The sequence below is a fragment of the Podarcis erhardii genome (genome assembly GCF_964252035.2).
Source record: "Podarcis erhardii genome assembly, chromosome: 1".
NCBI classification, from domain to species: Eukaryota; Metazoa; Chordata; class Lepidosauria; order Squamata; family Lacertidae; genus Podarcis; species Podarcis erhardii.
The window spans coordinates 5,862,309-5,887,299 of NC_138497.1; the positions used below are offsets into that span (position 1 = coordinate 5,862,309).

The 24,991-nt window shown below is 45.8% G+C and overlaps 1 protein-coding gene across 2 annotated transcripts in view; it reads left to right on the forward strand.

The window, feature by feature from the left end:
• The window catches only part of SAMD4A (sterile alpha motif domain containing 4A), a 162,946-nt gene that overhangs the window by 112,776 nt on the left and 25,179 nt on the right, over nt 1-24,991 (forward strand). For both annotated transcript variants that reach the window (XM_081861035.1, XM_081861034.1), the window contains 5 exons: nt 7,902-8,196; nt 10,905-10,990; nt 14,296-14,414; nt 18,340-18,541; nt 23,019-23,145. In XM_081861035.1, coding sequence (XP_081717161.1) covers nt 7,902-8,196; nt 10,905-10,990; nt 14,296-14,414; nt 18,340-18,541; nt 23,019-23,145 — 829 coding nt within the window. The remainder of the gene's footprint in view (nt 1-7,901; nt 8,197-10,904; nt 10,991-14,295; nt 14,415-18,339; nt 18,542-23,018; nt 23,146-24,991) is intronic.

The following is a 24,991-nucleotide window of genomic DNA, read 5'->3' on the forward strand; positions in this document are numbered from 1 at the left end:
ATAGTTATCCTTAAATAGACTCAGATTTTTTGCTGTTATATTTACCCCTAGGTACTTTACTTTTTTAACTACAGTTAGTTCTGTTTCTCTCTGAAACCGTTCTGACTCTGTATCTGTCAAATTTTTTCCCAACACCTTAGTTTTCTGTTTATTTAATTTAAATCCCGCCACCCGACCAAAGTCCTGAATCAATTGTAATACTCTTTTCGTACTAGATTCTGGCTCCTGCAGGGTCAAAACTAGGTCATCTGCAAAAGCTTTAAGTTTGTATTGTTTCGCTCCGACCTGAATCCCTTCCACCAACCGGTCCCCTCTGATCATGTTCAAGAGCACCTCCAGAACCGAAATAAATAACAGAGGGGAAATCGGGCAGCCTTGTCGTGTCCCTTTTTCAATTTTGAACTCTTCAGTAACCACATTGTTAACTATCAATTTGGCCTTTTGTTCTGAGTATATTGCGTCAATCCCATTCTCAAACCCCCGTCCCACTCCCATTTCTTTTAAATTTCCCTTCATAAATTTCCAAGAAATATTATCAAAGGCCTTCTCCGCGTCTATAAAAATTAGCACTGCTTTTGTGTTTATATCTGTTTGCAAAAGTTCCAAAATGTCAATAATGTTCCTTGTATTAGCAAACATATGTCTACCTGGGAGAAAGCCTGCTTGGTCTTTATGGATTACCTCGTTTAAAACTCTTTTAAATCTGCTTGCCAAGACATCTGCAAATATTTTGTAATCCACATTTAAAAGGGAAATGGGACGGTAGTTCTTGAGTTGTGTCTTTTCAGTTTCCAGCTTTGGTATCAATGTGATAAAAGCTTCCTTCCACGATTCCAGCGCCCTCTTCCCCTCCATAATTTCGTTGCAGACCTCCATCATTGGTTGAATCAAGTAGTCTTTTAATGTCTTATAATACTTGGAGGTCAAGCCGTCTGGCCCTGGAGATTTGCCCAATTGCATGTTCTGAATGGCTTGTTCAATCTCTTGTCGTGTTATTTTGGTGTTCAGGATTGTTCTGTTTTTTTGTGACAACTTTGTTAGTCCATTTCTTTCCAAAAATTGTTTAATCTCAGCCTCATCTTGCGACCCTTGAGTATATAATTTTGTGAAATATCTCTGGAAGCACTTTCTAATCTCCACGGGGTTCTGAATGTTTCTTCCTTCAATTTCTAGATTTGTGACTGTGTTTAATTTTTGTCTCTTCTTCAACTGCCAAGCTAGCAGTTTCCCGCATTTATTTGCCGATTCAAAAGTTTTTTGTTTCATTAGTTTGATCTTCCACTCTATCTCCTGGTTTATCAGTTTAGAATATTGTGCTTGGTGAAGTTTAATTTCTCTCAGAATCGGCTGTGACTTCGGGTTCAATCTTAATTTCTTCTCCAGTTCTTTGATTTTCTGCAGGATCTTGTCTTTCCTTCCATTTTGTGTCCTTTTCTTTACAGCGTTCTGTTGTATCAAGAACCCCCTCATCACAGCTTTGCTTGCGTCCCAGATAGTTCTTTTTTCCACTGTAGTATTCATATTTATCTCAAAGTAATCCTTCAAAGCTTTTTGGGCCTTCTTAATAATCTCCTGATCTCTAAGCAAGTTGTCATTCATCTTCCATCTAAAGGAACCGGTTGGCAGTAGTGTCATGTCCATCTTCAATGCATTATGGTCGGAGCAGGTCTTTGGGCAGATTTCCACTTTTCTAACCTTGGGTGCCAGACCTCTAGTTATCCATATTTGGTCGATTCTTGTCCAAGTCAGCTGGGCTTCAGAGAAGAATGTTCCCTCTCTTCCCAGGGGGTTCTTGGTTCTCCAAATGTCAATCCAGTCCATATTGTCTGTCATTTCAAAAAAAGTCTTTGGTAGTCTGCCATCTTTTGTAACATTTTGGTTTTGTGACTTATCCATGTTAGTCGATACGACCCCATTCATATCTCCCATCATAATGATATTGTTGTAGTCCAGATAGTCCAGCATAGTCTCATGCAACTTCTTGTAAAATTCCGATTTCCCGTCGTTTGGTGCATAGATTCCTAATATTAAAATCTTTTCTCCTTGATGTTGTATCTCAATTGCTAGGATTCTTCCATATTCATCTTTGAATAGAAACTTAGGTGACAGGCTCTCTTTTGCATATATCACCACCCCTCGCTTCTTTACTCTGTCTGAAGATATAAATTCTTGACTGAGTCTTTTATTTATTAGCACCTTTCTATGGAGCCTAGTCACATGTGTTTCTTGTAAGCAAATAATGTCCAATTGTTCTTTTTTTAATATATGAAAAATTTTCCTCCTTTTTTCCGGGATATTACAACCATTAATGTTCCAACTCAAAAGTTGCAGAGACATCCTGAATAAATCTGGTTATTTTTCAAGGGGTGGTACCTTATTCACTGAATCTTCAGGATCCAAGGGTGCAGGTACCTCTGGTGTTTCAGGCCCTGGAGGTAAATCAATTCCTTTGTGAAGGTCCTCTCCGTATGCATTCAGAAATTTATCTCTGTCTTCCAATGTTCTGATTTTGATCTTCTTCCCTCTAAAGGTAAAAGATAATCCTTGGGGGAATTCCCACCTAAAGATGATTGAGTTGTTCCTTAACAATCTTGTCAGCTCCAAATAGTTAGATCTAAGATCCAACAGTTGTTTAGGAATGTCCTTGTAAATCTCAATTCGCTTGTCCGAGATGTCCAGTGACTTTCCGTAGTGTAGGCCCAGAATCTTGTCCCTTTCCTCCTTTGACCTCAGTATTATCAAACAGTCTCTGGGCTTCTCTTTCTTTATAAGTCTTCCAAGCCTGAAGGCTGATACAATTTTAAAGTCCTTTTCCTCTAAGCTCCAAAATTTGGAAAATTCTTTAGTCAAGAACTCAGCTAAGTTGCCTTCTTCCACTTCTGGTATCGCCCTTATCCTTAAGTTGGTCTCCCTGTTCCGCAATTCTATCATAGAAAGATAGGTCTGGTGTTCACCTACTTGTTTGCAGAGTGGTCTTACCTCTTGTTCTAGATTTTCAAGTTTTTGGCTGGTATCCTCAGCCAATTTCCGATTTTCTCCTGCAGCCTCCTTCAATTCTCCAATTGCTTTTGTGTTCTGTGCTACTTGTCCAGTTAGTCTATTTAGACATTCTGTGTTTTGGTCGATTTTATATGTTTGCTCATCAGCCTTCTTGTCCAAAGATTCCACCCTCTTGTCCAAAGATTCCAATTTTTCAAAGATTTTATCTAAAATAGAGGTATTTGCCCCTGAGGCCATATCTTCCAATTGTAATTCCTCAGTTTCTCCCTCTTCTGCCCGTGGCAGAGAAGCAGCTTCCTCCTCAGAAGGCAATGTAGGCACAGATGATCTACGTGACTGTGAGGCTGCGGTTAGAGTTGTCAAAGTTGTTTGTCTAGCTCTTCCTCTCCTTCTTGCGCCACTCATTCCAAAGTTATCTAAAAGCCAAGGTCAAGCTGAGTTGTTCCCATGAGAAAGAGACAGCCCAGATGGTAACAGTCAGACAAAGCGCCGGGAAAGGGAAAGTGAAATAAAAGTCACTGCTGTAAGTCCCAAATCCTCTAGGGGGAGTTTTAAAATGTTTCTAGGGAAGAGATCAATTCCAATAAAATTAATAGAGTCAAATTTCAAAGTCCAGGAACCTTCAATAAAAAAATTCCAGCAGAGTTAGAATTTAGTATTTAGCAACAACAGTGTTTCAGATAGTGCATACTGGTAATCCAAATGCTTCAAAGTAACAAGTTCAGACTCTCTCAGATTGTTTCAAAGTTCAGATTCAAAGTATCCAAGTCTGCAAACTGCAAACTGACAGCCAGTTACTCAGGCAGCTCCAGCACCTGGGTTTTTTGCTTAAAATGTAGCTCCAATAGAAGAAAGGTCCATGCAGCTAAAAAGCATAAAGTCCAGCACTTAGAGTCCTTATTCCACTTAAGATAAAGTTCAGTGGGTGCTCAGATCAGTTAGGTTGAAAGATCTCTCTTTACCTCCACTCCTCCAGCTCTTTGCTTTGATATTCAATGAGAGCAGAAGACGGACTTCCTGTTTTTCGTCACTCCGCTTTCAGCCAAATTCAGCTTTTTAAAGTCCCAAATTGTAAAAAGTCTGTTGTTACTCACGGGTTGTTGCTTTCCGAAACAAAGATTTCAGGAAGAAAGGTCAGCGCTCACCGGCAACAGCTACGTGGCTTCGCTCCGTTGATTGTGGAACGACCCTCAGCGCCGCTACCCCCTCCGCGATCCGGAGCCCCTTACGGGGTTCCTTCAACGTTTTGGGGGCTGCTCCTGGCGCCCGCCGGGTCCCAAGACCGCAGGCTTCAACCGCCTGCGGTTTTCCGATGTGGGTCTCCGCTTCGCCATAGCGGACGACCCGTTTCAGCGGAGCTTCCCTCTCCCGGTTAGAAGAGGGCAGCCATTACCGTTCGCGCCGCCTCCGGAAGTCCCCTTGGTTCTCAAACTTAATCCGTTCCGGAAGTCCGTTCCAAAACCAAAGCGTTCCAAAACCAGGGTGTGCTTTCCCATAGAAAGTAATGCAAAATGGATTAATCCTTTGCAGACTTTTAAAAACTACCCCTAAAACAGCAATTTGACATGAATTTTACTATCTAACGAGACCATTGATCCATAAAACGAAAGCAATAATCAATGTACTGTACTATAAAATAAATAAGATGGTATTGTATTTTTTAAAAAATAATATTTATTAAGAGTTTAGAAATTAGAAAAAGGAAAAAAAAGAATTAAACATGACAATATAATAAAATACAAAAACAAAAACAGTACATGGAACATTGAATTAACAAAACAAAACAAAAACAATTAAAAACACTTCCAATATTTTCAATCTTAACTTTCATTCACTTGTTTCATTGACTTCCTCACGCCTCCCTTTTTGTATTCCACTTCAATTAACTGTTTCAGCAATTCCTTTCCATCTTCCTCTGTTTTCTCTCCTGTAATTAATCTTAACATATTCTAACCTTGTTTTTTCCCTTTATTACATTAACAATCTATCTGTACCTAGTTCCTTATAACATTTCTGCCAAAGCCATATAACCTCATTCCACCACTTTTCTAAAGCTCATTAATTTTACAATATTTCTGTAAATAATCTTTAATTTTTTTCCAATCTTCTTCTTCTACAATAAGATGGTATTGTAGATGATAAAAATTAAAATTGCTTTTTTGCTTTCTTCCCTGCACTGATGATAGTCATTGTTTGGATGGGGGGCTTTTATCCATTTCTGCAGTCATACAATCAATTAATCAGTAGCTGAACTGGGTTCCACACAGTCAAAAAAACCAAATTAACCGAAAAAGCCTTAAAAACAAATAGCAGAAACCAAAGCGCCAAATTTAGTCGATTCTGGAAGTCCGTTTGACTTCCAAAATGTTCCAAACCAAGGCGCAGCTTCTCATTAGTGCAGGAGCTCTGGAAACAATAGCCGACAGCCGCATCGGGCGTTCGGCTTCTGAAAATTGTTCGAAAGCAGGAACACTTACTTCTGGGTTTTCGGTGTTTGAGAACAAAGAGAAAGCCAGTTTTAGGGCACACACCAAGGCTATTGGTAGAGAAATCTGCCATGAAATTAATTCGCAGAATGTGTGCATTTGCTGCGGGGGAAAGCCGATTTCTCTTTCATCCAGAAACCAGATAAGAATCAGCAGCTACAAAATGCTACAGCCTTTGAAGCCTCCTGACTGCAGAGAGTCCTGGCCTTGGCATATCGAGATGAGCGTTCTCGTTCTTCCGTTTTCTTGGCCCCCCTTGGTCACGGTCAGGGGTCCCTTTACCTTTACCAAACTTAAAACCATGGAAGAAGAAGAAGAAGAGTTTGGATTTGATATCCCGCTTTATCACTACCCCAAGGAGTCTCAAAGGGGGCTCACATTCTCCTTTCCCTTCCTGCCCCACAACAAACACTCTGTGAGATGAGTGGGGCTGAGAGACTTCAGAGAAGTGTGAATGGCCCAAGGTCACCCAGCAGCTGCATGTGGAGGAGCGGAGACACGAACCCGGTTCCCCAGATTAAGAGACTACCGCTCTTAACCACTACACCACACTGGCTCTCATGGAGAGACCTGGTCTGAATAGAGACATTGGATTCTTGCTTTTTCCCTGTAAGACCAATTGCAGTCGTTAACAGTCGTCAACAGGTTTACCACACCTATCAGCCTATCACCCATTCCCACCACCCTTCTGAGTAATACCCCTCCCCACCCTCCCACTATATATAAGGGTCTGGTGACTTCTGTTTCAGTGTAACTGAAGAGGTGTGCATGCACACGAAAGCTCATACCAATAACTAACTTACAGCCCCGCAAGACGAACGCCTCACAAGATGGAAAACCCGCTAGACGAAAGGGTTTTCCGTTTTGGAGGCGCTTCGCTAAACGAATTTCTCTATGGGGTTGCTTTGCAAGACGAAAAAATCTTGCGAGTTCCCGCGGGTTTTTTCCGCTTTTTCCGCCCTTTTCCTAAGCCGCTAAGCCGCTTAACAGCTGATCCGCTGATAAGCCGCTTCTCAGCTGATCGCTAAAAGCCGCTAGACCGCTAATAGCGCTAATCTGCTAAGCTGTCAATGGGCTTGCTTCGCAAGACGAAAAAACCGCTAGACGAAGAGAATCGCGGAACGGATTCTTTTCGTCTTGCGAGGCACCACTGTAGTTGGTCTCTAAGGTGCTACTGGAAGGAATTTTTAAAATTTTGTTCCCATCATAGGAAGTCATAGTGCCACTCTATTCTGCCTTGGTCAGACCACACCTGGAATACTGTGTCCAATTCTGGGCACCACAATTCAGGACAGAGTTTGACAAGCTGGAAGGTGTGCAGAGAAGGGCAACCAAATTGATCAGGGGTCTGGAAACTGAGCCTTATGAGGAGTGGTTGAAGGAGCTGGGTATGTTTAGCATGGAAAAGAGGAGACTGAGAGGAGATAGAATAGCCATCTTCAGATATCTCAAGGGCTGTCACATGGAAGATGGAGAAAGCTTCTTTTCTGCTGCTCTGGGGGGTGGGTGGGGGGTAGGACTCGAACTCATGGCTTCAAGTTGCAAGAAAGCAGATTGCGACTGAGCCTTAGGAATAACTTTCTGAAGTTAAGAGCCATTTGACCGTGGAACAGACTCCCACTGGAAGTGGTGAACTCTCTTTCCTTGCGAGTTTTTAAGCAGCGGTTAGATGGCCATCTCTCAGGGATGCTTTAGTTGAGATTCCTGGGGAAACCAGTGGCGGGGAGTTCCAAGGGTGGAACTGAAACAACAGGGGAATGTTATATGTATAACAACTGTTTGTTTTCCTCTCTGGATCAAGCTTTGCTCGCAACACGCATTGATTCTTTTGGGGGAGTATGTTACGAAAAAGGACCAATGCAGCAGCGAGCTGCAGCTGGCTGGAATGCCAAACAGGACGTTGATGTTTGTGACTGTACCGTGGGAACGAAGGGACAGTCTATTCACTGTACTGAGCACCGGATGTTAGCTCAGAGTGTCATCTGATCTGTACTGGAAGTACAGGGGTGGAGTTTCCTCTCTCTGCTGTTGGTGTTTGGAGAGTGCAGACGTGTTTCTCTGTACTGCTGCATAGACAGAAATAAAGGCATGTAAATACATTTCTGTCTGTCTCTTTCCCCCTCCTGGGGAAGACAGGGAGGAGGGAACAGTGGTGTGTTCTTCTCACGTTTGAGAAGAATCGCCGATAGAGACCTTGCCTGTCTCCTGCCGGGAGTCGCAGACAGGGAGGTCAACAAGTAATCTACGCCAGGTGCCCGAAGAGTGGCAAATTCCTCTGACAGGCTAAAGATTACAACAGTCCCTTCCAATTCTGCGATTCTGTCTGGCTAAACCAAAGCAGTAGGTTAAGCACAGGTGCTTAGGTGAGGTTAAGAAGCCAAGGCATTAATGGCCAGGGGATGTTGTTTTCCACAGGACATCCTTGAAGGGGGCAACCTGCGAGTGCCCCTGCAGGAGCTTCACCAAATGATCCTCACCCCCATCAAAGCTTACTCTTCTCGGAAGCTGACGGCGGACGACCGCAGCCGGGATCCAGAGCCCCACCGCACGGCTTCCCTGATTGGCTCCGACGGCCAGGGGCCCGACTGCAAGGACTCCGCCGCGGGGGGTATACCCCACCACCACCTTCCAGGCTGCGAGGGGGAATCTGGAGGGGCTCCTTTACCCGAAGGGGACATCCCAGGGCAGTTTACTAAGGTGATGGGCAAAGGTAAGGAGCCATGATTGGGGAAGGTCTTGCTCCCAAGGGAGAGACGGGAGCAGGTGGTGGCCCTGGTGGGGTGGGGTGGGGCGGGAGCTCACCTGGCTCCCAGGTAAGGGCTGGGATGCTGGGGACCCTGTGACTGCATGGGAGCAGTGGGACGGATGTGGTTTGTCCATTGTGCAATTTTACGTGGCTCTCATTCATTGATTGGAGGGACGCAGATGGCGCTGTGGGTTAAACCACAGAGCCTAGGACTTGCTGATCAGAAGGTCAGCGGTTCAAATCCCCGTGACGGGGTGAGCTCCCGTCCCTGCTCCCATCCCTGCTTCTGCCAACCTAGCAGTTCGAAAGCACGTCAAAGTGCAAGTAGATAAAAATAGGTACCGCTCTGGCGGGAAGGTAAACAGCATTTCCGTGCGCTGCTCTGGTTCGCCAGAAGTGGCTTAGTCATGCTGGCCACATGACCCGGAAGCTGTACCCTCGGCCAATAAAGCGAGATGAGCGCTGCAACCCCAGAGTCGGCCACGACTGGACCTAATTATCAGGGGTCCCTTTGCCTTTACATTCATTGATTGCACTTGTATCGTGCTTTAGCTTTTGTATTAATGTTCTGCTCGCCTCTTTGGCTCCAAAAGTGACATAGAAAACAATCCATAGCAGACAAAACTGTTAGTATTCCTTTCTCATCGCTCTCCAGCCTCGTATGGTGTTGTAAAAGTGCCTCGGTGTTGTTGTTGTCGTCGTTATCACTGTGTGTCAGTCAGTCCAATCTGGACAAAGAGTGATCCGTTAGCTCAGGCATAGGCAAACTCCGGCCCTCCAGATGTTTGGGACTACAGTTCCCATCATCCCTGACCACTGATCCTGTTAGCTAGGGATGATGGGAACTGTAGTCCCAAACATCTGGAGGGCCAGAGTTTGCCTATGCTTGCGTTAGCGTTTGTCCGGGGGACAAATGCGTGGCGAGAATAAAATAGAATTAGGCTCCAGGGCTTTTCACGTGCAGAAAGCACCTTCCACTGCAATCTGAAATGTGGGACCCTTTTTAAAAAATAGTTTTTATTAGAGATTTTCTTGTCTTTATGAAACAAACAGATAAACGTGGGGGGGAGTACATCTTTTGTCTCTACTTTCAAGAGAAAGGTCTTGTGTATAACGTTCAGGCATATTCCATGTGCCCGTGTCTATGTGTCTTTTTTGATCTGTGCTTTGCTGTTTCTCTTCCTCCTCAATGCTCTCTGACCATGTTTTTTAATTAAATATTAATTTAATATAATAAAATAATAACAGCAATTTAATGTTATATATTGAAAAGCAGGGAAACGACAAACTGAACTTCCCTCTACCTGCCTTTACCCATCCTGAAGGGAGAGTTCAGAATTAATATTATTATTATGATTATTATTATTGAAACGTGTGAAAGTTTAGCGCTCAATTCTGTGCTAATTGTTTCCAGAAAGCATCCTATTTGTGCAGCCTCATTGACTCGGAAATGAGAGTTTTGCGTTGCCCTTTCAGGTGACAAGATTTGGGGAGGTATCTGGTTCTTTCCTGCCGTTTGAAATTTACCACGGCAGTATATCGGCCCGAAAGCCATGCACCAGGTGCTGCAGTTGGAAAGGAGCGTTAGAAATCAGAACGGAAGCACTAATATTATAACCGGCAGAATTAACAACAAACCCCGACATCTGGACACAGCCAGCGTCTAACCCCTGCGCAAACTTTGTGCAAGCAAATCGGGGTGATTGCTCAGTAAACACAAACTGTCTAGAGGGGACCTGGGGGTGCAGAGCTGCGAAAGCGACTCAAAAACGCCCACCTGCATCGCCGAATGTCTGTTTGTGCCCCCTTGTGGCTAGTGAGAGCCTTTCCTCCTCGAAGGCTCTGCATCTGACCTGTCCATTCCGGCAGAGGACCCCAGCTGCTTCTCCCTTTTTATAAATAGACTTAAATGGAGTAATTGCAGATTGACGCCATAGTAACGAGGAGCAAAATAAGGCGCTAAAGGGAGAAAGGCATTAATGGAATCCAGCTTGTATGTGTGTGTGAACATTCTTCGTGGAGGGCTCTTTGCTCTTCCGCGCAGGTCGCTGCAACAAGGCTGGTTCGAATCCTTCCTTAACATGAAAACAAGTCTAAAGCAGGTGCAAACTTCCCCAAGCGAAGGATAGACTTCTTTCTGCTTCTCTCCCTCCCTTCCACCAGGGCCAGGGCCTTCTCAGTGATGGCTCCGACCTGGCAGAATGCTCTGTCCCATGAGACCAGGGCCCTGCAGGATTTCACTTCCTTCCGCAGGGCCTGTAAGACAGAGCTATTCCGCCTGGCTTTCAATTTGAACTTAGCCTGATCTTTTATTCCCATTCCTTCCCTCCCCTTCCCCGTTTTATGAAGATTACCCGCTCTGGGATCCCACAGCTAATTCTCCCCTGGTCTCCTCACTGGCCCAAACAGGACTAATTTAGCCAGCTAGCCCTGGTGATCATCTAATGTTTATTGGATGGATTTCCCCCCTAAATTGATTTTTTTAGTTCTGAATTTATTGTTATTCACATTTTATACTGTATTTTATGCTGTTTTTTGTTGTTGCATCAATTAAGTGTTTTAAATTTGTTGTTAGCCGCCCTGAGCCTGGTTTTCTGAACCGGGAAGGGCGGGGTATAAATAATTTTTTAACATTATTATTATTATTAATATATATATTTATCGCTTTGCAGTATGCACCCAGCTCCTTGTCTCCAGGCCGGATGAGGAGAATATCAGCTCCTATCTCCAGTTGATTGACAAATGCCTCATTCACGAGGTGAGTGGGTCTCTACTTAGCTTTCGTTCTTTTCTAGGGACGCAGAAAAAACTGGTATTCAGCTGAATACCAGCTCAGGCGTCTTGGACTACAACTCCCTGGGGCTTCTGGGAGTTGTAGGCCAGAACGCCTGGTATTGCAGAGGTGGGGAATCATTTTCTTCCTGAGGGGATTCCGCTGTCCTACAGGGACTATCCCAGGGGCCTCATGCTGTTCATGGCAGGAGCAGAAGCATAGCTGTCAAGCGTCCCTTATTTGGCGGGACAGTCCCTTATCCCAGCACCATGTCCCGCTGCGGTCCCTTATTGATGGATGTCCCTTAAATAAGCTACTGAAGGTCATGGGGCCCTTGATATGTCCAGCTGTCCTTTGTCAACAACAAATTGTTGCTGTTTTTTTGTGTTGAATATATGCTATATGGTAATTTATGGACCTAATAGGTATCTAAAGCCATTTGCATGCAGCAAAATATGTATTTTATCAAAGTAAATGTTGATCCCTTATTTTGGACGCTGATCCCTTATTTTCGAGGCTGTTGGTCCCTTATTTTCAAATCTGTAAGTTGACAGCTATGAGCAGAAGTCAGTCACATGGTTGCCAACTAGATTAAAATGGGGGGGGGGGGCGTATAAAGTCATACCTTGGGTTGAAGTAGCTTCGGGATGAATATTTTTAGGTTGTACTCCATGGCAACCCGGAAGTAACGGAGCGCGTTACTTCCGGGTTTCGCCGCTCGCACATGCGCAGACGTTCAAAATGACGTCACGCGCATGCACGGAAGCGGCAAAACACGAGCTGCACAGACGCGCAGTCGCATCTTACGTTTGCTTCAGGATGCGAACGGGGCTCCGGAACGGATCCTGTTCGCATCCAGAGGTACCACTGTAATCAATCACATGGCTTGATGCACGCCCAGCATTTGAATGACAGTGTCCATCAACTTTGAGGAGCACCCTGTCCCTCAAATATTTTAGAGGGGGGGGAGACTGAAGGGACGTCGGCCCCTAGAAGTTTACTCCTTTGAGTGGCTGTCCAGTACAGTGGTACCTTGCTTCTCAAACTTAATCCGTTCCAGAAGTCCGTTCCAAAACCAAGGCGTGCTTTCCCATAGAAAGGAATGCAAAACAGATTCATCCGTTCCAGACTTTTAAAAACAACCCCCCCCAAAAAAACAACAATTTGACACAAATTTTACTATCTAACGAGACCATTGATCCGCAAAATGAAAGCGATAATCAATGTACTGTACTATAAAATAAATAAGACAGTATTGTAGATGTTAAAAATTAAAATCAAACCATTTTCTTACCTGCACTGAAGATAGTCATTGTTTGGATGGGGGGCTTTTATTCATTTCTGCAGTCGTACAATCAATCAATAAGTAGCTGAACTGGGTTCCACACAGTCACAAAAACAAATTAACCGAAAAAGCCTCAAAAACAAAAACGCAAAATAAATAGCAAAAACCAAAGCGCCAAATTTAGTCCGTTCCGGAAGTCCGTTTGACTTCCGAAATGTTCGAAAACCAAGGCACAGCTTCTGATTGGTGCAGGTGCTCTGGAAACAATAGCCGACAGCCGCATCAGATGTTCGGCTTCCGAAAAACATTTGAAAACTGGAACACTTCTGGGTTTTCAGGGTTTGTAGACCAAGGCGTTTGAGAGCCAAGGCGTTTGAGAACCAAGGAATCAGAACCATAGGAATCAGGACCTAGAAATTGGTGTCTGAGTTTTATTTATCTCTTCTGTCCTTGGCCCTTAGTGTTGTATTTTTATTCATTTGTTCGTTTCTTCATTAGAATGTAAGCCCGTGTGTAGGGAATGCCTTGTTTTTTGATTTCATGTAAGCCTTTCCGACCGAAGGGAGGCAGGTACAAAAACTCTAAATAAACAAATACAGATTTCACACGGTTCCTGACTGTGGAGATTATTCTTCCCACGTTCAAATGGACATGGTTGAAGCCCCTTGTCGGACTTCCCCACCGAACTGGGCACTGTCCTCCCATGTCAATCCCACACATGTTCATTGGAAGACCATTGCACGTTGACGAGTTTTACTACTCGCCATGAAATTTAAGTTCTTCTCCGCAAGAGGAGCAGGGAAGACTGCTCCTGCCTAGCCAGTTGAATGTTGAAGGAGCGGTCATTGGTTCATTGCTTCCACTCAACACCCCCCAAGAGAGTGATGTCAGAGCCACAATATCCAAATAATAATAATATTTTTTTATTTATACCCAGCCCATCTGGCTTGGTTTCCCCAGCCACTCTGGGCGGCTTCCAACAGAATATTAAAAGACAATAGTCTATTAAACATTAAAAGCTTCGCTAGACAGGGCTGCCTTCAAATGTCTTCTAAAAGTCTGGTAGTTGTTCTTCTCTTTGACATCTGGTGGGAGGGGGTTCCACAGGGCAGACACCACCACCGGGAAGGCCCTCTGTCTCATTCCCTGTAACCTCACTTCCCGCAGTGAGGGAACCGCCAGAAGGCCTTCGGAGCTGGACCTCAGTGTCCGGGCAGAACGATGGGGGTGGAGACGCTCAGAGTGGATATTGTTCAAAACCTTGCTCTGTGTTGTCCCCTCCAAACAACTCACATGCAGAATCCGTGATCTGGGAGAAGAGAAGTTGGAGGAAGACTGGGAGAAATTCAAGATGTATCTACAAAAACATTGTAATTTGGTTGAATGTTAAGAAGGATGCTAGATTATAAAAAACTGGTCACCACTAAACTAGATTTAAATTTGATGATAAGTGAGACTAAAGAAAATATAAAATTTTTTTGGAAGAAGCGCTAGATTATATGTGAATGAGTGGACATGAGATTGTAAACAAGTTGATAATTTGTTTGGAAAAAATTTTTTTTAAACGATGTAAATGGGAGCGGGAGACTTGAGGGAGTCCAAAGAAGTGATGAATTTGTTGTGAAAGAAGTAAGATTGTTTATTATGTGTGCATTTATATTTAAAAACCTTAATAAATATTTATTAAAAAAAAACAAACAACTCACATGCAGCAAAGTGCCCAGGGCTCAAACTGTCTTTCTCCAAATGGCAACCGGTTGCGTCAAGCCTATTAGGCGTTAAAATCGTAAAGATTCCCCCTTCATTACTATAGATTTTTTATTAACCGCAATTCCCAAACAGGCCCCTAGGGAAAGGTTCTCACATTTTAGAATTCCTTATTTGTGAAGACGTTTTTTTATTAACAACTCGGGTGCATCCTATTATTATTATTATTATTATTATTATTATTATTATTATTATTTCTGATGTTCTCTCCTCTCCCCCCCCCCCTTCTTTTGGGCAGGCGTTCACAGAGACGCAGAAGAAAAGGTTGTTGTCATGGAAACAGCAGGTGCAAAAACTCTTCAGGGCTTTCCCTCGGAAATCCATCCTCGATCTCTCGGGGTACCGGCAGCAGAGAACGTAGGTTTGGGGCCTTTTCTCTTCTGAATACGGGGCCTGGGAGAGTGGCTGGAGCGCTTGGCAGTGTCCTTCTGTGGCGCAGGGAGCCACACTGATGTTTCGATACCGCTGCATGTGGATGGGACGCAGGAGGTCAAGGCTTGAGTGTCGCCCTGCAAAAAGTCCAGACCAGCCTGACCCAGAAGTCTTTAGGGGGCCACTAGGTTCGGGGGGGGGGGAGCCAATGAGTGGAGTCACCTTGGAGGAAGCAAGGGAATACAGCAGCAATTAAAAATATCAGGCAAAGCGTGGGTAAATGAATGCAGCTAAGGACCTTGAAACACCCATGCAAACAAATAAGTTTGACTTCCAAAACGTTCGGAAACTAAGCCGCAGAATCCGCGTTGGTCGGTCGGGTTCCAAAGAACGTTCACAAACCGGGTTTGCGACGTTCAGGAGCCAAAACGTTCGACATTCCCAGCCCCCTAGGAATTATTTTTTGTTTTTGTTTTTTTAATAACTTTTTATTCAAAATTAAAACAAAACATATTATCCAGAAACATGTCATCCTTATTTCCCCCCATTTTTCCTCCCTCCCCCCACCCTCCCACACAAAACCCACCCACCCCCCAACTTCCCTCAATTCCAGTCTTTGATTTCTCTAAAAATGCTGTTTTCTGCATGTTACAGAGTTGTATAGATCCTCAAACTATTTAGCTGATTGTTATCAATAAAAAGTTTGTGAATGTTTATTCAAAGCCAGCCAAGGAGTCCAGTTCGCTTTGTTTCGTCTTCAAATACTTTGTAAAGGGTTCCCATTCATCTTTAAAGTCACAGTTATCCTTGTCCCGTAGCTTGTATGTCAGTTTTTCCAGTTCTGCATAGTCCATCAATTTTTCTTGCCATGATTCTTTTAGTTGGGGTGTCTTCAGTCTTCCATCCTTGTGCTATTAAAACTCTCACGGCCGTTGTCACATACATGAAGATGTTTTTCAGCTTTTTTGCCAGATCTTTCCCTACAATCCCTAATAAAAATGCTTCAGGTTTTTTAACAAATGTTAAATGGAACATTTTCTTCAATTCGTTGTATATCATTTCCCAAAAAAATTTAATTACCTTACAATCCCACCACATATGATAAAATGTCCCCTCCTTTTCCTTACACTTCCAACATATATTTGAACTAGTTTTGTACATTTTACCTAACTGCACTGGTGTTGTGTACCATCTGTATATCATCTTCATGTAATAGCCCCCTGGGGATTGAACCTGTTAAAACCGTGTTTATGGGAGACAATCTTACTCAGCTACGAGGGATCGCCAAAGAAGAAGAAGAAGAACCTGGAACGTTCTGCATGCCAAGCATATGGCCTGCCTCTGAGCTGCGCCCCTTCCCCATAGTTCAGTGATGGCCAAGCTTGGCCCTCTAGCTGTTTTGGGACTACAACTCCCATCATCCCTAGCTAACAGGACCAGTGGTCAGGGATGATGGGAATTGTAGTCCCAAAACTGCTGGAGGGCCAAGTTTGGCCATCACTGCTGTAGTTGATATCGATGCAAATGCTTGTCAATTCATAAATGGGTTATTAATTAGCAATTATTTCATCACTCATTAATTATTATTATTATTATTATTAATTAATTAATTAATTAATTAATACCCCACCCATCTAGCTGGGTTGCCCAAGCCACTCTGGGCGGTTTCCAAGACATAAAAACATAATAAAACACCAAACATTAATAGTAACACTTTGATCCAATATACCGTATTTTTTGCTCTCACTTTTTCCCTCCTAAAAAGTAAGGGGAAATGTGTGTGCGTCTTATGGAGCGAATGCAGGGTTAGCGCAGCTATCCCAGAAGCCAGAACAGGAAGAGGGGTTGCTGCTTTCACTGCGCAGCGATCCCTCTTGCTGTTCTGGCTTCTGAGATTCAGAATATTTTTTTTCTTGTTTTCCTCCTCCAAAAACTAGGTGTGTCTTGTGGTCTGGTGCATCTTATAGAGTGAAAAATACAGTAAAAGTCACAATACAGTGGTACCTCTGGTTATGCCCACTTCATGTTACGTTCTTTCAGGTTACGTCCTGCGGCGACCCGGAAGTACCGGAAAGGGTTATGTAAAGGGATTAGGGGTTGCTTGTGCGTAAGCGCCAAACCGCTCCAAGCTGAGTAGTTGGCTAAAACTTTCCCTGACCAGACAGCCCTTACTTCGTGGCTGCCTTAATCACTGGCAGAATCCGTCAGTGGGCGTTTCCTGAACTTTTTCCAACATAAGAGCTCCTTGACAGAAAGTCTCCGCCTGGATTCCCTGCGCGACAGCTTTCTGCGCAGAGTGGGCGTCCCCAGGGGAGGTCCTGAGCTCTCTCCACTGGTCTCGCTGGAAGCGTCCCTGAGCCTTCCCTCCGACTCCTCCTCCTTCCCTTCTTCCTCAGCGGAAGCTCTCCCTCTTTCCCTGCTGGTTCCCTCCCCAGCATCCGAGAGCCTCTCCACCCCCCTGAGCTCCGATGGCAGTTCCCTGACAGGTTACTTCCAGGTTTCGCTGCTCGCACATGCACAGACGTGCAAAAGGACATCACGCACATGCGCAGAAGCGGCGAAGCGCAACCTGCCCGTGTGCTGATGTGCCGCTGTGGGTTGCGCTCTTTTCATGTTGATAACGGGCCTCCGGAACGGATCCTGTTCGCAACCAGAGGTACCATTGTAACTTTAAAATGCACAACTTATATCAAACAAAGCAAAGTTCAACAATTCATCAGAATCTAATAGTGAACAGTAAAATTAAACACCAGCAAATAATAATTAAACAGATCAACCACAATCAGGGGTGTAGGAAGGCGGGTGCAGGGGGTGCGATCCACCCCAGGGGCCATCCTGACGGGGGTGACAAAATGGCGCAAAGCAATCGCCACGGGGCCTGCAGTGCGCACGAACCATTCATCTCGGAGCCCGCAGGCTCCTTGCTGTCCTCCCACTGCCTCCCTCCCCCAGCTGTAGGGTGGCTGAGGTTCCACGCTGCGCCCAAACCCTATGGGCGCCGTGCTCCCCGTGCGGCATGGGGTGCTGTGCACCCATAGGGACGGGGGGTGCGGCGCTCAAAGGGACAGGCCGTGCCCTGCCCCATGGGCAATTCGCCCTGCCCTGGGCACGCCGTCCCAGGTTCCTGAGAGGCTTCCTCCATCACTGACCACAATAAAGAATTACCAACCTATAATCAATAGAAGTAACAGCAAATCACAATGCGTTGTTGTTGTTTAGTCGTTTAGTTGTGTCCGACTCTTCATGACCCCATGGACCAAAACACGCCAGGCACTCCTGTCTTCCACTGCCTCCCGCATTTTGGTCAAACTCATGCTGGTAGCTTCGAGAACACTGTCCCACCATCTCGTCCTCTGTCGTCCCCTTCTCCTTGTGCCCTCCATCTTTCCCAACCAACATCAGGGTCTTTTCCAGGGAGTCTTCTCTTCTCATGAGGTGGCCAAAGTATTGGAGCCTCAGCTTCAGGATCTGTCCTTCCAGTGAGCACTCAGGGCTGATTTCCTTCAGAATGGATCGGTTGGATCTTCTTGCAGTCCATGGGACTCTCAAGAGTCTCCTCCAGCACCAGAATTCAAAAGCATCCATTCTTCGGCAATCGGCCTTCTTTATGGTCCAGCTCTGACTTCCATACATCACTACTGGGAAAACCATAAATACCACAAAACATACAAATCATAGTCTGGGGAAGGCAAGGTGGGGCAAAGCAGGTGGAAACACCACTGTCTGATGAGGAACAGAAAGTGCAAACGTAAAGCCATTAAACCAAAAAACCACCACGATTTATATTTGGAATTAAGGGACGCCTGCATGTTCCTTCGTTTTAAGCAGCGGCAATGGGCGGCTGAATCTTTGTTTCCAAGTAACGCCCCTGGAGTAGCAGAGGTAAGCCGGTGTGTTTGTTCTTTTCCAGCCGAGGTTTCGGCCAGTCGAACTCCCTGCCAACAGCTGGATCTGTAGGTGCAGGAATGGGCCGCCGGAACCCACGCCAGTTCCAGATCCCCTCCCGGAACCTGCCTACCACGCGACTGGGCCTCCTGGGCTCCAGCGGCCTTCTGGGAGCCAGCCAGCGCAGCACGGCCGCCAACCCCACCATCCTGAAGCAAGGGAGACAGGTGGGTACCAGCTCCTTAAGAACTTAAGGGGACCCCTCTTGGATCAGGACAAGGTCCCATCTAGATAACTAACGGCATTGCCCAGATGTCAAGGACGGCCACCAATTTCGATGTCTTCGGAAGAGAAAGGTGCAAACAGGACAAGGCCTAGAAACCTGTCCGTGGCTTGTTAGCTCAGTGGAGCCTCCACGCCCAAGGGCAGTCTATCTCGTGAGCTCTGCAAGCAAACAACAGGGAATAACCCTCAATTTCTGCTGTTATGGTTATGGTTGAGGTCCCAGGGTGGGTTGTTGGCGTCGAGAGAGAGAGAGAGAGAATGGAGTTCACCTCTGAGGGTGACGTTAAAAGGCTGTGTTAGCAGCAGCCAAGTGACACACACACACAACCAGGACACACACCTGGAGGTCCTGGGCTGCCTAGGAAACAAGACCCTCTTCCTCAGCCCCACTGAAGTGGTCGATTGGTAAGCAGAATAATGCATTTGGCAGTAGCTTGGCTACAGGAGTTGCTGGAAGGAGGCGTACAATTATTATTATTATTTACCGTATTTTTTGCTCTATAAGACTCACTTTTTCCCTCCTAAAAAGTAAGGGGAAATGTGTGTGCGTCTTATGGAGCGAATGCAGGCTGCGCAGCTATCCCAGAAGCCAGAACAGCAAGAGGGATTACTGCTTTCACTGCGCAGCAATCCCTCTTGCTGTTCTGGCTTCTGAGATTCAGAATATTTTTTTTCTTGTTTTCCTCCTCCAAAAACTAGGTGAGTCTTGTGGTCTGGTGCGTCTTATAGAGCGAAAAAAATACGGTATTTTATTTATATATATATATATTTATTTATTTATTAATACCCCGCCCGTCTGGCGTCATCCAACCACCCCAGAGACCCCACTCCAGATTTGGGTTTACTCCTCAGCCCTTTCTTCTCCCAAAGATCTCCTGCAAGGCAGCGAAGATTTAGGATCAGAGTTTTCTTTCTCCCAGGTGGATGAGCCCAAGATACAGTGGTGCCCCGCTAGACGAAAGGGTTTTCCGTTTTGGAGGCGCTTCGCAAAACGAATTTTCTATGGGCTTGCTTCACAAGACGAAAATGTATTGCGAGTTCCTGCGGGTTTTTCCCCCTTTCCCCCCCTTTCTCTAAGCCGCTAAGCCGCTTATCCGATAAGCCGCTAAAAGCCGCTAATAGCGCTAATCCGCTAATAGCGCTAATCCGCTAAACTGTCAATGGGCTTGCTTCGCAAGACGAAAAAACCACTAGACGAAGAGACTCACGGAACGGATTCTTTTCGTCTTGCGAGGCACCACTGTACAATACCGAAACACTATCTGAGATAGCTGTTATAAATAAATAAGGAAGGAACCATTTAAATTGTTTATTATTATTATTATCATGATCGTCTTTGACAGATGAGTTGCCTCCTAAACCACTGTCGCAAGGCGATTTATACCAAAGATAATTAAAAGCAGTTAAGAACCCAGAAACGACAAATGCAATTAAAGAAGACCGATACCCTAATGAGTGCCTGCTCTTTGGTAAAGATCCCCTTTTGCCAGCTGAGAAAAATCTCTAGGAATGAAACCGTCTTCAGCTGTTTCCGGAAAGTGCAGGCAGCAGGCACCTGTCGCATCTCGACAGGGATGCTATTCCACAGGGCAGAAGCCGCCACACTAAAAGCCCTGGTCTCAGGTACTGCAGAGCAGAGAAATTTGATATTTGCAGGAGAAGCTCTCCCGCAGACAGCAGAAATGGCCTCCCAGGAGCATCTTGCTGGCTGTTGCTGAAAAACCAGATGGGTCTTGATCTGAACCAGGTGTCAGCAAGCTTTTCAGCAGGGGGCCGCTCCACTGTCCCTCAGACCTTGTGGGGGGGCCGGGCTATATTGGGGGGGGGAATGAACGAATTCCTATGCCCCACAAATAACCCACAAATAACCCAGAAATGCATTTTAAATAAAAGCACACATTCTACTCATGTAAAAACATGCTGATTCCCGGACCCTCTGTGGGCCGGATTTAGAAGGCGATTGGGCCAGATCCGGCCCCCGGGCCTTAGTTTGCCTACCCATGAATTCTGAACCAACAAGGCAATCTGTACAAATGAATTTTTAACATGTCCATGGGGAGGGGGGCTGTTGCGAACAAATATTTAAACTGGAATTGGAGGGGTGAGGTGAGGTGGGGAGGGGAGGTTGTCTCCCCTTCCTCGCAAACACACAAAAAGCCAGTTGTGGCATTCCTGTCCCAGAAATATATTTTCTCCGAGCCCAATAGCCCACTCCCCAAACCAGGAGAAGAAGTCAAGTTGTTCAGTTGCCAGAGGTCGCTTTGTCACCAGTTTCCTTCGTTGGACTGAAACTAGGTCCTTCTTGGGCTTTGATTGAAAAGAAAGGGAGACAGAATGATCTGTAGGCATTTCCTGTTTCCACTTTCTTCCTTGCTGCAAAAAGAGGTCCTGTAAAGGGGAGGAAGAGGAGATCAGGCGGGGGGGAGGCAGGGAATGCTTTGAGGAAAGGACGGGGGGGGTGGAGTTGCATATTCAGGCGCATGTATACGCCTTCTTCTTAAAATAAAAACAAGTGCGGCATTTAGAAAGTTAAAACCTTGCACAAGATGTAAGCAGCGATGTGAGGGGGAATTGTGAGCCGGGTCTGGAGCCGTTTAGGTTAGAGAAGGGGGGGGGGGGCAACATGATAGAAATTTATGCAATTGAGCATGGCGAGAGAAAAGTTCTTCTCCCTCTCTTGTAACCCCAGAACTCCTGCAGATCCAGTGACGCTGAATGCTGGGAGAGTCAGCATAGAGGGGAGGGGAAAGGTATTTTCTTCACGCAGTGTGTAGTTAAACCGCGGAACTCACTGCCACATGAGGCAGGGATGGGCGGCTTTGAAAGAACATTGGACAAATGCTTCTGGAATACCAGTTGCTGGAAACCGCAGGACCAAGGAGTGGGCTCTAGTGCTTGGATCCTGCGTGCTGGTTTCCCATAGGGCTGGCCTCTGTGAGAACAGGGTGCTGGGCTGGATGGGCCACGGGCCTGATCCAGCCAGCTATTCTTACATTCTTAATCCGCTCCTACACCAGTTGATCAAGACCATGTGAATCAGCTACAGAAAGAATCTGACGGGAAGCTCTGCACGATGAGGCCAGCCTTGGAGAGAGACTGGCCATTTAACAAAACTCAAGGGCTCGGGAGTTGGATTTGCTGCTTGGGTTAAACCACAGAGCCTAGGACTTGCCGATCAGAAGTTCGGCGGTTCGAATCCCTGCGACGGGGTGAGCTCCCGTTGCTCAGTCCCTGCTCCTGCCCACCTAGCAGTTCGAAAGCACGTCAAAGTGCAAGTAGATAAATAGGTACCACTCCGGCGGGAAGGTAAACGGCGTTTCCGTGCACTGCTCTGGTTCGCCAGAAGCGGCTTAGTCATGCTGGCCACATGACGCAGAAGCTGGACTCCGGCTCCCTCGGCCAATAAAGCGAGATGAGCACCTCAATCCCAGAGTTGGTCACGACTGGACCTAATGGTCAGGGGTCCCTTTACCTTTACCTAATGTATGCAACACATCCAAAATCTTCCCAGCATTGCCCCGTGTGCCATGCCGTGGCGATCATTTCCCTTGTGCCTTCCTGCTTCTGCAGCACGATAGGTCCTAGAGTGTTAAGCAGGGGTCAGCAAACGTTTTCAGCAGGGGGCCGCTCCACTGTCCCTCAGACCTTGTGGGGGGCCGGACTATATTTTTTTGGGGGGAGGGAAATGAACGCATTCCTGTGCCCCATAAATAACCCAGAGATGCATTTTAAATAAAAGCACACATTCTACTCATGTAAAAACACCAGGCAGGCCCCACAAATAACCCAGAGATGCATTTTAAATAAAAGGACACATTCTACTCATGTAAAAATACGCTGATTCCCAGGCCATCCGTGGGCCGGATTTAGAAGGTGATTGGGCCAGATCCAGCCCTCGGGCCTTAGTTTGCCTACCCATGGTATAAGGTAAAAGGTAAAGGACCCCTGGATGGTTAAGTCCAGTCAAAGGTGACTATGGGGTTGCGGCGCTCATCTCGTTTTGTGGCTGAGGGAGCCGGCGTTTGTCCACAGACAGCTTTCTGGGTCATGTGGCCAGCAGGACTAAACCGCTTCTGGCACAACGGGACACCGTGACGGAAGCCAGAGCGCACGGAAATGCCGTTTACCTTCCCGCCAGAGCGGTACCTATTTATCCACTTGCACTGGCGTGCTTTCGAACTGCTAGGTTGGTAGGAGTTGGGACAGAGCAACGGAAGATTACTCCGTTGCGGGGATCCGAACTGCCAACCTTCTGATCGGCAAGCCCAAGAGGCTCAGTGGTTTAGACCACAGCACCACCTGCGTCCCTATAGGTCCTAGAGTGTACACAGCCAGCCTGGGGTGGCGCATCTTGTGCCTTCATCCCCTGTTGCTCTCTGCATTTTGCAGCTTGACAGTGCATGTTCTTCTCCCTTACAGAACCTTTGGTTTGCAAACCCTGGAGGGAGCAACAGCATGCCCAGCCGAACTCACAGCTCTGTGCAGAGGACGCGCTCGCTGCCGGTGCACACCTCTCCGCAAACCATGCTTATGTTTCAGCAGCCAGGTAGGCCAAAGACGTCTTGCTCCTTTGCCAGTCCTCACCCTCTTCTTATCTCTGTTAGAATATTCCGTTCCACCTTAAAACAGATGTGTGGATAGTTGTGTGACACATGTCTGTTTACACTCCAGCACGGCTTGCTGGGAACTTCCGTTTGTGTGCATAGCTTTCGCTCCTTGCTCTTCGACACGAAAGGGAGAAGACATGTTTTTCCTTTGTCCTGATGTATGATGAATAAACTACCTGTAAATATGCTCTCACAGCCGTCTCCTCCCACTTCTGTTGCGTGTTATTAACTCTGCTGATTAGAGTGTGCTCCAGCTTCTGAAGCTGCGGGTTGCTGTTTCATGCTGAGCCAAGGCCAGGAGATTGCCCGGCTACCGGCCAGTGGGCTGGAGCCAGCTAGGGCCTGCCAAATTGCCCCCATTTCCTTGGAAGCATCCCAACAGCTCGCCTAAGTGTAGGAATGAAAATCACGACAGACGAGCAGTGGGTGTCATGAGAGGCGTCTGCCGGGAAAGTCCCGGGAACTCTCTTTTATTGAATATTACAAACATTGCCACAGGTGTGCTTGTGGCTGATTGGTTGATACAAACACAAAGAAACTTAATGCTGATTGGTTAACATACATACAAGGCGGGAATTACATGTGAGGGGTGGGAATTACATGTGAACATTAATCACTGGTAGATTAAAGGCTGGGAAACGAGGTTGGGACTAGACAAGCATGAAACCTCCTAATTAATAATAACTAAAGATTAACATAGCTATAGATGTGGTCAGCTATGCATGGAGTACAAGTCATCATGAACTTAAGGTGAACTGAACGATGAGAGAATGTCTTGATGTTTGGAACAGGTTCGTACAGTGTGTGCAGAAACAGAGAAAAGATTATAAGCGAGACTTCCCAGAATGCAAGAGAAAAGAAGCAATGCTTCCCATAAGGCCACAGTTATGTGTAGAAAGAGAAAGATGCAATGCTTCCCTATAATGCAACAGTTATGTGCAGAGGGAAAACATATGTGCAGAAGGAAAACTTCCCTTTATCTCCCCCTTTCTTTTCTTATTTGCGAGGCATACTGGGTAAGGCAAAAATGTTTCGGGATTAGTGGTGTGCCAGCAAATGCCCGAAATAAGTTCGCCAGGGAGGATGGGACAGAAGATACCACGAGATACGTGGTTTGCCAGCGCATGCTCGAGATAACTCTGCCCATTTCTCCCCTTTGGTTTACTGTTGGTGTTGCCATTTCGCAAAATAAGCAGCAAGGATTTTATTGGGTGGCTGAGGGGGAGAGAGAAGCCGAGAGAAAAGACTTATGAGGCCAGGAATGCATTGGAGGAAGCAGCAAAACAAAATTAATATACATATAATAACAATGGCATATTGAAAAAGACTACGAAGCCAAGTAAAGTTTGGTAACCAAGCAGTAAGCAGAAAACCAACATCCTGTTTGATGTGATGTGTGAGATTTTGCAAATGAGAGATTTGTTTTTGGATAGCCTTAGAATTGTCAGTGATATTAAAGCAGCACATGTTTTCCACTTGTTCGCATCCGTAGTGATGGCGCATCAATAGATAATCGATAGCAGCGCAGTTCTATGAGTCCGTGACGCAATTCACTCTGTTCTTTATTCAAAAGGTGAAGAGCTTGTGAAGTAGAATTCAAGGCTTTTGCTGCGGAGCAAGCTAAAGAGTTAATATTCCTGCTATTTCGTACAGCCAATCCAGGAACTCCTAAAAGAGAGACAGCTAGAGAGAAATATTCAGATCTGCTAGGGAGAAAAACAAAATCGTTATAATCATTAGTCAATTGCACAGTGCGTCAATATCGAGAGCGGGACAAATGATGCT